The 14,677-nt window shown below is 38.0% G+C and overlaps 4 protein-coding genes across 7 annotated transcripts; 2 read left to right on the top strand and 2 right to left on the bottom strand.

Moving 5' to 3' along the window:
- Window positions 1-306: 306 nt before the first annotated feature.
- LOC108826202 (thioredoxin H-type) lies at window positions 307-1,430 on the top strand. Its single transcript, XM_018599588.2, has 3 exons — window positions 307-564; window positions 844-966; window positions 1,069-1,430. Exons 1-3 carry the CDS (start codon window positions 460-462, stop codon window positions 1,210-1,212), a joined length of 372 nt encoding a protein of 123 aa, XP_018455090.1. The 5' UTR covers window positions 307-459; the 3' UTR covers window positions 1,213-1,430.
- A 1,165-nt stretch (window positions 1,431-2,595) lies between these two features.
- LOC108826201 (probable ubiquitin-conjugating enzyme E2 18) lies at window positions 2,596-4,281 on the bottom strand. The gene is given in 6 exon segments (XM_018599587.2): window positions 2,596-2,973; window positions 3,055-3,143; window positions 3,439-3,502; window positions 3,688-3,790; window positions 3,879-3,982; window positions 4,078-4,281. Coding segments are annotated over 6 exon segments (645 nt in total). The 5' UTR covers window positions 4,267-4,281; the 3' UTR covers window positions 2,596-2,877.
- A 5,416-nt stretch (window positions 4,282-9,697) lies between these two features.
- LOC108826199 (uncharacterized protein ycf20) lies at window positions 9,698-10,503 on the top strand. 4 transcript variants are annotated; one of them, XM_018599582.2, is made up of 2 exons: window positions 9,698-9,809; window positions 9,969-10,503. In XM_018599582.2, the coding sequence occupies exon 2, from the start codon at window positions 9,978-9,980 to the stop codon at window positions 10,446-10,448; it is 471 nt and encodes a 156-aa protein (XP_018455084.1). In that variant the 5' UTR covers window positions 9,698-9,809; window positions 9,969-9,977; the 3' UTR covers window positions 10,449-10,503. The 4 variants fall into 4 exon arrangements, with proteins under 4 accessions (XP_018455084.1, XP_018455087.1, XP_018455086.1 ...); XM_018599585.2 differs by having other exon boundaries at window positions 9,725-9,809; window positions 9,973-10,503; XM_018599584.2 differs by having other exon boundaries at window positions 9,764-9,892.
- Window positions 10,504-10,745: 242 nt separating this feature from the next.
- LOC108826198 (probable cysteine protease RD21B) lies at window positions 10,746-13,190 on the bottom strand. The gene is made up of 5 exons (XM_056994546.1): window positions 12,646-13,190; window positions 12,002-12,237; window positions 11,763-11,903; window positions 11,196-11,639; window positions 10,746-11,111 (listed from the first exon to the last, which is right to left on the bottom strand). Exons 1-5 carry the CDS (start codon window positions 13,124-13,126, stop codon window positions 11,025-11,027), a joined length of 1,389 nt encoding a protein of 462 aa, XP_056850526.1. The 5' UTR covers window positions 13,127-13,190; the 3' UTR covers window positions 10,746-11,024.
- Between the last annotated feature and the right edge of the window lie 1,487 nt (window positions 13,191-14,677).

The following is a 14,677-nucleotide window of genomic DNA, read 5'->3' as shown; positions in this document are numbered from 1 at the left end:
AGACATGTTTTGGTAAATCTTCGATAGATGTCGACATGTTTTATTTATGACTTAATACGAAGACATCCCCGCGTATTCAACCACCCAATATTCTTAACCGAAATATTTATTCTAGAAAATTCGCCAATTTTTCAATGAGCGTCAGTACACGCGTCATCAAATGACGATTCCGATTAACAATGATTCAGTCTCAACCGTTGGATCCCACAATCAGCGCATCTTATTCCTCCGCGTTGGTGGTGGATAAATCCTTTGGGTCCATTTTGTGTAAATAATAGAAGTATTATTCCATTTTTAAAATAAACATTTCTTAGAGGAAAAGGCATAAAATGTGGTAAGATTCTCTCCGTAACCGTCCTCCCATTTTTTCTATAAGACCCGACCCCAAGACAAAGCAATTATTCATCAAAAACAAAATCAAAATCAAACAGAGAGAGAGAAAGAAAGAACAGAGAAAAAATGGCCGCACCAGCAGAATTGATCCCAGCAGGAGAAGTGATCGCTTGCCACACCGTTGATGACTGGAACAACAAGTTCAAGGCCGCCAAAGAATCCAACAAGCTGGTACCTTTTTTTCCTCCAGATCTAGGTTTTTTTTTTTATTCTAAACTTTTCTACCGATTGATCTTGGTATATATTGTCGGATTCAGAACTAGTGTTTTCAATATATGAGCTGCTGGTTCATGTCCGAACCGATTTTGAAATTTATGAAACCCTAATTTATCTCCGGATCTCAGTCTATGGGTTCATGTCCGAATCGATTTTGAAAATTTATGAAACCCTAATTTTTCTCCGGATCTAAGTAATTGGAAACCCTAATTTTTTTGGTTTGGTTACACGCAGATTGTGATAGACTTCACAGCAACATGGTGCCCACCTTGCCGTTTCATTGCACCCATCTTCGTCGAGTTGGCTAAGAAGCACCTTGATGTCGTTTTCTTCAAGGTCGATGTCGATGAATTGAATGTGAGTTTACTCACTCACTCACTTCTCTAACAAAATCTACTCAATGTTACTGAATCTCTGTGGGCCTTAAAAACAAGTTTTGTGTGTCTTTTCTTCTTGCAGTCTGTTGCTAAGGATTTCGAAGTTGAGGCCATGCCGACCTTTGTCTACATGAAGGGTGAAGAGAAGGTCGACAAGGTGGTCGGTGCTGCGAAAGATGAAATCGTAGCCAAGCTTGAGAAGCACTCTCAAGTTGCTTCGGCTTGATTTGGTTTATCGTTCTCTTCATAACTATTTACCTAGTAGTGTGTTTGGTGTTTTTTAATAAAAATCCTTTGTTGCGTTATTGTCACTTTCACTTGAATCATCATCATCTTCCCTTTGTGTTGGTTTGGTGTGGTGCCTACATGCCTTGGGTGTGTGAATAAATGTTTGCAGACTGTATAACTCGCACGCATCTATGCTAAATTTTCATGTTATTAACTCTTGAGGTTATTGTGTTACGTCAGATTTCAGTTTTATGTTTACATGGCTTAATAATTTAAATTTTATGCATATCGAGTAGCAGCAACATTGTGATTGTGCCTGTAGCGTAGTAAGATTCTTATCAGACGAAAGACAAAACAGATAAACTATAAGTACTAGGTTTGACACATTTGTTATTTCAGTAATTCCACTCGCAAACAACACAAGAACCATAGAAGATAGCAGAGAGTGTCATGCTTTGTTATGTAGGTTCTGGACCACTGCTCGTTTTTTTTTTAATCTGTCGACAACCGCCGTTGTTTTATATGAATCGGACAGTCAATTTCATTTTGAAAAATTTCCATGTTACTATAGGATGCTGACTTCCGTTTTCAAACCATATTAGTGCTAGATGTTTCTATTCGTTCCTTCTACAGAGATTTGGTAAACTCAAGCATAAATATTAGATTGTTTTTTAAAACACTTTTGTGGAAGCACCGTGGCCTAGTGGTCAAGGTTTAAAGGCTTCTACACCCAAGTCTGGAGTTGGAATCCCAGGCGATGCAATTTCTATACCGACACCGCGAATTATGCAGAATATTGGAGACAAGTATTACAAAGGATTCTTATAAGGCAGGTAGAATGGTCAGCTGTAATATCATCTATGTAATGTTTCTTGTTGTTTCTAATAGCATAATAAACCCGACAAAAAAAAAATATTAGATTGTAGAAGCACACACCCTCTACATTCTCTCCAGCGAATACTGATGTGTTCCAGCATCATTCTGTTGAGGAGTTTAATCACAAGTTGTCTAGTCTTTCTTTCTCCTCTTGTTCCCTTAGTTGTGTTTATGAATTTGGATTCATGTAGCATCCTTTTATGGCTGTAACTTACGATTGGTGGATCTTGTCCAGGGATAACAGCTGATTTTGATTGAAATATTTTCTACATCTTCGTTTCTCTGCGTCTTTTGAAATTTGATCAAAATCTGAACGATGTGTTGGAGCTTCGGAAGAAATATGAGCACTGTTGCAAGTTTGCAACCATAGGCAAATGGGATAGTTTTTGATGTAATTATCAGCTTGATTTCTAACGCACAATGAGGGATCTCAATAGAGCCACTTAACATAGTTTCATTGAAGAAGTTCATTCAAGTTAGAAAGGAAGTTGGCCATCAAATGAACTTTTACTAGAATAAGAACATATATTGCAAAAAAAGAAAAAACATGTTCCCAAATACAATTTTCATCAAATCTCCAAGGTTGCTCTAGAGAGAACAAAAGCAGAAACAGTTAATTCAAGGTGTGAGACATTTCAGATGTCTACATAATCATCCATACAAAAGACAGATAGAAAGAAAGAAAAAGGGTTTGAGGCCACAAGGAATCCCAATATCAGTTACTATCAGTCTCTGGGGAAATTATATAAAACCTCATTTTTATTTATGATGTTTGGTCATATTACCATCATGCCTTGTCGTCATGGAACCACCATCTTGTATCTTTAGGAGACCTCCCGTTCTTGCAGTTCTTTACATATCGGTCATTATCAGCCGGACGTTGCTGAGACATATAAGGACTTAGTAAGATTTTGTGTGGCTTTCTGATTAATACAAAGTATGGGAGTTAATAAAAAGTAGAAACCTTTTCCGGTGAACTCGATAGCATGGAGAGAATGCTGATGCATACTGAACTAACCGTCATGGCTGGAGACCACGAGTCATACAGAATATCTGCAAATCCACAAAACAATTAGACCTTATTTTAGGTGCATTGAGGTCAGATTTATGAATTTCCCAAAACATTTCAATTTCAAATTGCTTTGTGAAAACAGAAAACAAAAAAAAGTGTAATCTATCTCTATATATGCATCAAATTCGTTTCCTGGTTTTACAAGAAAATTATTTTGATTTAACTTATAAGAAAATGTTGATGGGGAAAAAATCATACAGCAGAAAGAAGCATCCAAAAAAACAAAGAGCATAATGCAGAGAGTGAAGAAACAAGAGGAGATTGACTAAGAGATACCTAAACAAATATGTCCATTGCTGTAGATATGGGGATGTAGCGGTGCCGGTGGAACAAAAACTACCTGCTCAACATCCAACACACACAAGAAATTACCAACAGAAATCACTCTAAATCCACTGGTTAAGTTTACAAAGCCAACACTAAGCCCTTAATCACACAATTAAGAAACTTGGAGAAGAGGCCCGCCCTTAAGGTAGAAACTACAAAACACTAATTACGACATAAAAAGAGATGAGAAAAAATTGCCTGAGGAGATTCCATGGGGTAATGTTCAGGAAAATCAACCTGAAGCTTGTAAGTTTCATTCGCATAGAGCGTACCTGGTGCTCCTGTTACCTCTATTATCCATCTTTACAATCACACAAAACAAACAAACACAAAAGTCCATCAAAAGACGAAAACATTGATGAGATTTTTTTTTGTAATTTATTATATACTTTTGGAGATTATCGGTAACTTTGTGCTTAAACCCAGTGGGAGGATTGACTTGCCACTCTGATAACTCTTTCTGCAGCCTATTACACGCGATCTTGCTTAACGCCTACGCCATCACAAACCATTTTTTCTAAAAACTCCAAAAAAAAACAAAAACAAAATTGACAACCAAAATCAAAGAATACGAAATCAAAGAGAGACCTTGCGTGAAGGAGATGAAGAGCTGGTCATGGTCGTGGAGACAGGCGTAGAATCAGACACAGACAGAAGAACTTTGCTTCTTCTGCTTTTGTCTGAATTTTTCGAATTAAAAAAAAAGTGTTAAGAGAAAAAGGAACTTTCTCGGGAGTAAGTAAAGTCCCCAGACGAAAAGACACGTGAAAGAGTCATAAATTACGGAATAGCCATTTTCGATCGGACGGTTCTAACTCCTTCTCCGTGTCAGATATCGTTCATTGTCTTCAGCTTTAGTTGACCTTAATATACAATTTTTTTTTTTGTCAACGACCTTCATATACAATTTATACATTATTAAAGTTATATACCGGTTAGATGAAATGTTAGTTCCGGTTTAGTATGGTTAAGTTTCCTTTTGCTTAACCAGCTACATATATATATAGAAACTTGTACTGTAACAAACTTTGAGCTGAATAATACAAGTTTACACTTTCATCTTCATCGTTTTCTCTGAGATCGATTCATCACCTTCATCATCTAATATGGTATCAGAGACATTCTGATCTTCTTCCGCTTCGTCACTCCGATTACTCAGCTCCGACGATCTCGTTTTTCATTTCGATCATGAGTGTTTTCGTTCATCCGTTGATTTGCGATGTTCTTGAGCTCCTTTCTTCATTCATCATCGCGGTTCATCGTCTCGTTCTCCTCGTTTTGATCCTTTTGGTTCAGTAACCGTTCGTCGTTCTCTTCGATTCATCGTCTTCTTGATTTCACGATGCCTCCACTGGATCCGATTCCTCCTTCCTCTGCTTCAACACCATCTCTGACCGATCCTAATTCAAATCCTCTGTTCGTACACAATGCAGATCACGCTGGTATCTCTCTTGTTTCTGAGAAACTTACTGGCCTTGGGAACTTTAATAGCTGGCGTCGATCAATGCTTTTGGCTTTAGGTGCTAGAAATAAAGCTGTGTTAGTGACTGGTGCTTATCCGGATCTTGATGAGAATCATCCTGATTTTGGATCTTGGTCGAGGTGCAATAACATTGTGTGTACATGGATCGTCAATGCGGTTGATAAGCCGATTGCGAAGAGTATCATGTATCTTGATACTGCTAGGCAAATGTGGGAGGATATTCATGATCAGTTCAAACAAAGTGATGGTCCTCGTAATGCAGAGATCAAACAGCAAATCTATGCAGAAGTGCAAGGCTCTCATACCGTCAGTGAATATTACACTCGTCTCAAACAGCTTTGGGAAGAACTGAAGAATCATGAAGTTCCGTATACGTGTTGTTGTGGCCAGATGAATTGTGCGAGTCATCAACAACTTTCGAAGAGAGATGAGCAAGATCGAGTTCTTAAATTTCTTATGGGATTGAATGATACCTTTACTGCTACAAGGGGACAAATCTTGATGATGGATCCGAAACCTTTGTTAGCCAGAGTGTTCAACATGGTATCTCAGGAAGAACGTCAGCGTGCTATGAAGTCTACTAGCAATCTCACCTTTCAGGCGTCTTCTATACCTGTTGCTCCATCTTCTGAGTCTGTAGCTGCCGCTTCTGTTGGTGGTTATAATAGACAGAGGCCTCGTCCTATTTGCTCCCACTGTGGTCTTGCTGGTCATACTGTGAACCGTTGTTACAAACTCCATGGCTATCCTCAGGGTTATAGGACTTCTTCATCTTCTGCTCCTGGTTCTAAGCCATTACAACAACAGTCTCAACAATCTAAGGAACCAGCATCCTCACAATCTTGGAGCAAAGGCACTAATGTGGCAAATATGATTACTCAGGATTTTGGAAGTATTTCTATGCATAATCAACAGGGTACTCACTTGGGGACAGTCACAATGGATCAAGTGCAACACTTCTTAAGTGCTCTCCAAGCTCAACCAAGTCGTAACGAGAGTAATCAATCTCAGATTTCTGGTAGTACCCTTACACTTGCAGATGGCTCTACTTCTATCATCAAACCTCAACCCCACCTTATTCCCATTACATCCTCTGATCCTGCTACATCAGGTACTCCTCTCAATAAATCAAACTTTATTTGTACCGCTGGAATTAAAGAAAGCCTTACTTTTACGCCTTATTCATGGGTCATAGATACAGGAGCCAGTTGCCATGTGTGTTCTGACTTGAATCTTTTCTCACACACGCAGTCGATTACTGATACTACTGTTACTTTACCTGATGGTTCTAGGATTCCTGTTACTATGGCTGGTTCGATAGTCTTATCTGATAAATTGACTCTTGACTTTGTTCTCTATGTTCCGGTTTTCAAATTTCATCTCTTGAGCATTAGTGCATTGACTAGGAACACTTCTATTTCTGTGCTCTTTTCATCACATTCATGTCACATTCTATCTTACAATCCTATTGCATTTCTTCAGGAGCATACTCCGGATTACATGATTGGGAAGGGTAACCTTAACCAAAATCTCTATATCTTGGAATCGTGTGCTCCTGCTCATCATTCTTTGGCTCAACTGCATCAAGTTTCTCAAATCTCTTCTGAAATTTGGCACCAGCGCTTAGGACATCCGTCTCAAAACAAGATTCAGCTGCTTTCAAAATGTTTAGATATTTCAAAAGAAAAATTTACTCATGATCATTTGTGTAAAGTGTGCCCTCTTGCAAAACAAAAACGTTTGTCTTTTACTTCTTTGAATAATATTTCTGCTGCGGCTTTTGATCTCTTACATTTAGACATTTGGGGTCCTTTTCATGTTCCAACTATTGATGGTTATAGATATTTCTTGACCATTGTTGATGATTGTACTAGAGTTACATGGATATATCTTTTGAAGAATAAAAGCTTTGTTTCCTCTGTTTTTCCCGAGTTTCTTACGTTCATTGAGAATCAATTCCATACTTCTGTGAAAGCCATTAGAACTGACAATGCTCCTGAACTGCTTTTTACTTCTCTATTACGTTCTAAAGGCATTCAGCATTATTTTTCATGTGCATATACTCCACAACAGAACTCTGTTGTGGAACGCAAACATCAACATATATTGAATGTTGCTCGTGCTCTTCTCATTCAATCTCATGTTCTGCCTTTACCTGTTCCTGATTCACCATTTCCTGCTTATTTTGATCTTGGTGATAATTCTTCTGTGTTTCCTAATCCTGTGTCTGACTTTACTGATGATTGTTCTCATGCTTCTACTTCCCAAGATGTTTCTTCTCGTGTGGATAATGATAGTCAGAACACTAGAGTTCGAAGGCAAACTAAGGCTCCTGCATATCTAGACCAATATCATTGCTATCTTCTTAACCAAACCCCTACCTTTCCTGCCCATTCTTCCCATACAACCTCTTATCCCATCTCTGCTTTTTTATCCTATGACAAACTAGACCCTTCTTACCGGAATTTCCTCTTATCCATTACCACTGTCACTGCTCCCAAAACCTTTCAAGAAGCCATGTTACTTGATGAGTTTAAGGGCTCAATGAAATCTGAGATGAATTCTCTTGAAGCGACTGGTACTTGGTCCATCTGTCCTCTGCCTCCAGGGAAGCATCCTGTTGGTTGTAAGTGGGTTAATACTTACAAATTCAATCCTGATGGAACGGTTGAACGTCCTAAATCTCGGTTAGTTGCCAAAGGATACACTCAACTTGAAGGCTTGGATTATCTTGACACTTTTTCTCCAGTTGCCAAACTGGGTACGTTTCGGACACTCATGGGTCTTGCTGCTGCTAAGAACTGGGATATTCAACAGCTCGACATCAGCAATGCCTTTCTCAATGGTGACTTAGATGAAGAAATCTACATGGTCATTCCTCAAGGCTACACTGAGTTAACTGGCAAGACTTATCCTCCGAACTCTGTGTGTCGTCTTCATAAATCCCTTTATGGCCTCAAGCAAGCTTCAAGACAATGGAATCAGAAGCTCACTTCAGTCATATCTGCAGCAGGATTTGTTCAAGCCCCGTCTGATCATTCCTTATTTGTTCGATGTTCTGATTCTATCTTCATTGCGGCACTCGTCTATGTGGATGACATTCTTATTGTTGGCAATGATAAGTTGGCTATTGATTCTTTCAAGACATCTCTCAAGCAGGCTTTTAAACTTCGAGATCTTGGTGATGCGAAATATTTTCTTGGTTTTGAAATTGCCAGAAATGAAACTGGAATTTCGATCAATCAAAGGAAATATACTCTAGAGTTGCTACAGGAATTTGGATATCTTGGATGCAAACCAGTTTCTGTTCCCATGGAGCCTAATACGAAGCTTTCTGATACATCAGGCGACCTCCTTTCCGATGCTTCCGTGTTCTGCAAGATTGTTGGAAAGCTCCTGTATTTGACTCACACACGGCCTGATATTACCTATGCCGTTCACAAACTGAGCCAGTTTATGTCAGCTCCCCGCATGGATCATCTTAAAGCTGCTCACCGAGTTCTGAGATACCTAAAGAATGATCCTGCTCAAGGTCTTTTCTATTCTGCTTCTTCCTCAGTTACCTTGAAGGCATTTTGTGATGCAGACTGGGCGTCCTGCCCTGATTCTCGACGTTCCACTACTGGGTATTGTGTCTTCTTGGGTGACTCCTTGATCTCTTGGCGAGCTAAGAAGCAGCAGACTGTCTCTCGCAGTAGCTCGGAAGCAGAATATCGATCTATGGCTGATACGACATGTGAGCTGATATGGTTGGCTGCTCTGTTGCGTGACTTGCATTGTCCTTTGACTAGTCCTGCTACTCTCTACTGTGACAACCTCTCTGCTCTCCACATCGCTTCGAATCCAGTTTATCACGAGCGGACGAAGCATATTGAAATCGACTGTCATGTGGTTCGCGAGAAGTTGCAGAGTGGATTCTTGAAGACTATGCATGTACGTTCTGCACATCAGCTTGCGGATGTGTTTACCAAAGCTGTCCAACCTTCTCTTTTTCATCAGTTGATACTCAAGATGGGTCTTCACCATTTGTTTGTTCCATCTTGAGGGAGGGATATTAAAGTTATATACCGGTTAGATGAAATGTTAGTTCCGGTTTAGTATGGTTAAGTTTCCTTTTGCTTAACCAGCTACATATATATATAGAAACTTGTACTGTAACAAACTTTGAGCTGAATAATACAAGTTTACACTTTCATCTTCATCGTTTTCTCTGAGATCGATTCATCACCTTCATCATCTAATATACATCAAAGAGTCGGTTACATTTTTAAAATACGTATTTTTCTTATTTTGTATTCCAAACAAATAATCAGACATTCTCCCTACATTACCAATTCCACGTCCAACTCGATTGTCTCTCTGATTATAATCGTACAACGATTATAATCGTACAACTCAATCGTCTTTCAAAAAGGAAAAATAGTACAATGACAAGTACATAACAATATCATATGGTGTTGTTTCAGACAGCTGAGTACTTTATGGGCCACCCGTCATCAGGCCCAACATAGTAAGTTCACGTCTATACCAACTCCATCGCCTTGCTTCCAGTCCACTACCACCTCATTTTGTAAACTTCTTGCAGTGAAAATGGTCTAAGCCCATGGTTATGAGACACAGAAAAGTAAAATATGTTATCCAAATGTTACGCCCACATACAATAATGTTCGTTTTCTTAAATCCTACCAAAACCCAATTACAAAAATGGGCTTGATATTCAAGTGGGCCTTACCTTCTTCTCCTCTTTCCTCCCCTCTCCTCTCCTCATCTTCTTCTCGCGCTCTGATCTCTGTTTCCTCCATTAAATTTCTCGCTTCCTCTATCCTCATCCAAGCTGGTAAATTACATTTTCAAGTCCTTTGTCGATTTCATAATACATACATTGAAAATTAACTTTGTTTTAGAGACACTACTTGTTTAGTAAGTCGAATCCCTAATTTCAATTTGCGATTATCGATTACTATGTTCGAATTAAGATCTTTGTTTCTCTCCGTAGATAGATTGGATGGCTCATTCCCTGACCTTCAACACTCTACTCCTCAACCATCACCATCAGAGTCTCGGATCCTTTGCCTCGCCATCTAGATCCAAAAGGAGAATCTCGAGAGTCGTTAGAGCTGTGCAAGAAGAGGCTCAAGGAGGAGGAGGAGGAGGAGGCCCAAGAAGACTGATCGACATCATCAGAACGGTTCCCGACATCTCCAGGAACTACTTCAAGAAACCGTCGAGAAGGACGCTTTTCGGAGGGATCTCGCTGCTGGGTGGGTTCTACGTCGCGCAGACCATCTCCCTTTCGTTTGGAGCATTGGGAGTGAACGACGTTATCGCAGCGGTTCTGTGTGTTCTTTTGACGGAGTATGTGACGAGGTTCTACTACAGCCGCACCACCGTGACGTTCCCCATCGCTCTTCTCAATAATTTCAAGATGGGTTTCACTTATGGTCTCTTCATTGATGCCTTCAAGCTCGCTAGCTAGTGTAAAGATTTTAAAGTTACATTTAGTGTTATTAGTAAATGATTTTTTCACATCAGCTCTGATTGTTTGTTTGTGTTTGCTTCAATCATGTGAGATATCATTGAGACAAATGTACCATAACCGAAATGAGATTAAAAAGTCTAAAATTGAGGTTACACACTATTGAGTTTCGGATAGATTCATAACCAAAATGAAATTCACTGTGAATGGGGTTGATTGGTGGATCAGTTCGTCTCTAGACATCTTCAGGTACGGACCTTCACTAGATGAAGAATATGATATGAAAGTGAAATTGACTTTTAGAAAGGAAAAGTATAATTTATCCATAATAATAAACTGATAAATTACCAATGTTTTGAGATAAAAATTAACCAAAACCCATTTGCATGAGTTTGTTAATTTGACAGTGATGAAACTGAATGAAACTTAGGGAAGAGGTTTTATATGTACAGAAAACCCCCCAAACAGCAGAATCAGCAATTTTAAAATAATTAGAACAACAACAATAATGAGAAAGCTTTTTGATGTCTCATTGTCTTTCCTCTGTCAAGAGGAATGAATCTCTTCAGTGTTCTCTTAAGCAATGTTCTTTCTGCTATGTGCCCAGAACGGTTTTGCCGGTGTGCGCTTCAAGGCCTTAACGCTAAACGGACTGTTCTTGCTCTGCAAAAAAAAAACACAACATTTCCAAATCAGTAAAATTTTAAGTCAGTGCTTTTGAATCCCAAAAGATGTTAAGAAACTCACCATCAAACAGGTATCGCCATTGCAAACCGGGTACTCATGAGGACAGCAACTAGTGTTATCATCGCAGCAAGTAGCGGCTTCCAGAGGGCAACATCCCCAACCGAAGCAGTACTTACCGTACTTGAAGAGACAACAGCAAGTGTTCCCTTCGGGGCAAGAGTAGTATTTGTCACACTTGGTCGGTGGCTTGATGGGAGACGGTGGTGACGGTCCAGGGTGTGGCGGGTTCTGCCCCTTCTTGATCGGATACGAAGCCTCCATGGCGATTCCACACTTTCCAGTTGCCTCCGCAATGTTACGTGCCATCTTTATGTATCCGCTCTCTCCCCAGCTTCCTCCCCATGAGTTCCTCACAATCCAGTAGTCCTTTCCGTTCTCAGTTCCGTAACCAACCGCTACAACTCCGTGGTCTAGCTCCGTACCGCATGTTCCATCAAATACACCCTGCAAGAGGAAAGGCAAATTAACATTTTAAACTAGTTATCTAGGTAATATTAGTTTCGTTCCATTGGTAATAGTTATCTAATTTTTGTTATGATTTTATACACAAATGGGTATAGTTCATACCGAAGAATAGAGCTGGAAAGCGCGACCACCAGCTTCAATGGCAACACTAATAGGCTGGTTAGCCAAAGCTTTCTTAAGCGCAGCCTCGTTGTTCTCAGGCACATCTTCATACGCATCAATTGTGACAACCTTTGCGTTTTTCTGCAAAATTAAATAAAACAGAAGCATTAAAAAAACCATTGTTTTCAGATTTTTCATTACAGAACATAAATGCACTAGTTAACTAAAACTAAACTAACCCTGTTCTGATCACAACGACCATCAGCAGCTTTGTATGGGTAATCCTCTTCGGTATCAATACCGCCATTTTTGATGATGAACTCAAACGCATAATCCATCAAACCTCCATTACAACCTTGGTTGTAAGATGTATCACAGTCTACCAGTTCTTGTTCAGACAAAGAGATCAAGTCTCCTGTCACAATCTTATTTATTCCTTCCACTGCTCCAATCGTTGAAAATGCCCAACAGCTCCCTAATAAAACAAAAGATTTTATTTATAGCCCCACAACTTGCTTTAATCCTTGAAAAAGTTAAAAATATCATATGCGTCCATACTCCACAATAATAGGTCCAATTGTCCCACTATACCACTTTGAAGTTAATATGATAAGACCCCACTTAATTCATCTCTATAGATTTACCCAAACGTACACCTACCAGTCAAGTCTCGACTTTTAGACCAAACATCACCATTACACAAAACACAAGTACAGAAGAACAAGTACCACAAAGCTCGAGATTTTGTAAATCTATCCAGCATTATTTTGTTTTATTTTATTCATTGTAAAAAATAGAAACAAGGAAATAAATATTATTATCAGATTCGAAAATATATGCTTTATTTGATTTTTAATAACCGGAGATCGGAAAGAGAGCTTACCGCAGCTACCCTGATCTTTAACGGCGGCGACGGCACCTTCTTTCCTCCAGTCAACGGACTCCGGGAGCGCGTCACCAACACGCGGCTGATAACGATCGCTGGTTTTGAGGACTCTTTTCCTCGGTTTAGCACCGAGGTAGATAGATCGGTACTCTTCGTTGGTTAGATCAGCGAACCGGGTTAAACCGAGTTTGTAACTGAGGTTTTTGGTGTTGTGTTCGTCGATGAAACGGAGGTTGTCTCTGAAGATCTCGAACCTCTGGTCGGTGACAAGACCGTTGCTCTGCGTCGTCATCATCTTCTTCTTACCGTGTTTCTCCATCCACGCCTCGTAGAGTTTCGCGACCTCGGCGTCGCTCCGGCCGTTGACGGCGGACATGTGGTGTTTCTCGTCGTATGAGATGATCGACATGTCTACGGCATACGAAACGCCGATCATCATCGCTAGGAGGAGAAGGACAGTTGCTTTTATGAGACTCATTTTTTTGGTTTTCGAAAGGAAGAAGAAGACAATTGAAGGATTGACGAAGAGATTGATCGGGGGTGGTGCATATAAAGGAGAAAATCCAGTAAAGCATTACGATTTAATTATTCATATTAACTACTTTTCTCCCCTTTTGTAAAAAGAAAGAAATAATAAAGAAATATAGCTAGAATAGAAAAATTGCATAACAAATCTTGATACAAGATTATCCCTCTATTAAGAAAACACATTTCATTTTTAATAATAGAAAAGGTCCAAAATACATTATATATCACTTTATAAAGCGTAAAAATTTAATGATTTTTTTATATGGGTAAAGACATTGAAAAAATCATGTATCTATAATATGATAATACTTTTATTTTCTTAAAATGTAAGTTTTAGCAAATTTTATACATATATTAGTAAAGGTAAACCTTTCAAAAGGCTTAAAAATTAATTTTGACCAAGAAAACATGCAAATAAAAAAATACTAAACATGTTTCAAATGATAATTATATCCTTAGTCTATAGATATATAAATATAAATAATTATTTTAATAAATAATAACTTTTTGGACAAATCTTTATTCAATCTGATTTTTTCGATTTAACAAAATATATTTTGAAATCTGGATTACTTTTAAAAGATATTTAAAATTATTATTCTAAATTTTAATTATATTTTCTTAAGAAAATCCTAAACTCCACCCTAATCCCATCTAACTTATTGTGATTTTTTTCTTTAATTGTAGAATTCTCGTTTAATGAGGCTGTGGAGTAAATAAAATTTGGAAACCCCCCCCCCAACAAAAAAAAAATGGAATAGCTTCGCCAACATTCAAGTTCATCGTCCAGCATTTAGCATTAATGAAAAAAAATTGTGTGGAAATAAGATATTTTGCAAAATGAATCATTATCCTTTTTCATAAAAATGTTATATAATGCTCATTACTTACTGGTTTCTTATAAATATGTATAGTTTAAGTATTTCTAATTTTTATCTAAAAAGGATTTGTATCATTTTATTAAAATATATAACTTAGTTCTAATGAATAAATTTTAACAAAGAAGAAAATTAATATGTAAGTCAAATATGATTTGGATTGTATAGTTTTAGAACTTAACTTTTGAATTTGTTTATGCGATATTTGACTTTTTAACAAGTGGATTTGGTTTTACAAATTTGCAAAATAATTTTTAATATATTTCATTGGAATATACTTATTTTGTATACACTGTGTTCAAACCATAAAACACATAAAATTTATAAAAAATATATATATATATATATATATAATCTTTTAAAAAATATTGTTTACTAAATACAAATTTGTTAACAAATATATATACCCACCTTTTGAAAACACATACTAAAACCAACAGTATATATATTTTTAAAAGATAACCAATTTTAAATTTGAACTATATAAATGAAACAAACATTCATTTTTTTTTTTTTGAAACAAACATTCATGCAGTCGCATGGATCAAATATGTGACCAAACAAAGTGAGTACGAGTATCATAACGTCTCACTTGGCTAATACAAGCGAAGCGATGATGCAAG

Source organism: Raphanus sativus, chromosome 9 (genome assembly GCF_000801105.2).
Source record: "Raphanus sativus cultivar WK10039 chromosome 9, ASM80110v3, whole genome shotgun sequence".
NCBI classification, from domain to species: domain Eukaryota; kingdom Viridiplantae; phylum Streptophyta; class Magnoliopsida; order Brassicales; family Brassicaceae; genus Raphanus; species Raphanus sativus.
This window is presented reverse-complemented; position numbering and strand designations above follow the sequence as displayed.

Bases quoted from the DNA above. Each gene is read 5' to 3' on its own strand.
- LOC108826198 (XM_056994546.1), bottom strand. From the start codon at position 13,126: ATGAGTCTCATAAAAGCAACTGTCCTTCTCCTCCTAGCGATGATGATC. The intron at 12,238-12,645 runs GTAAGCTCTCTT...TTGTTTTATTAG, and splicing joins TAAAGATCAGGGTAGCTGCG to GGAGCTGTTGGGCATTTTCA. The intron at 11,640-11,762 runs GTATGAACTATA...TTCCTCTTGCAG, and splicing joins CTTTCCAGCTCTATTCTTCG to GGTGTATTTGATGGAACATG.
- LOC108826202 (XM_018599588.2), top strand. From the start codon at position 460: ATGGCCGCACCAGCAGAATTGATCCCAGCAGGAGAAGTGATCGCTTGC. The intron at 565-843 runs GTACCTTTTTTT...GGTTACACGCAG, and splicing joins CCAAAGAATCCAACAAGCTG to ATTGTGATAGACTTCACAGC. The intron at 967-1,068 runs GTGAGTTTACTC...TTCTTCTTGCAG, and splicing joins TCGATGTCGATGAATTGAAT to TCTGTTGCTAAGGATTTCGA.
- LOC108826199 (XM_018599582.2), top strand. From the start codon at position 9,978: ATGGCTCATTCCCTGACCTTCAACACTCTACTCCTCAACCATCACCAT.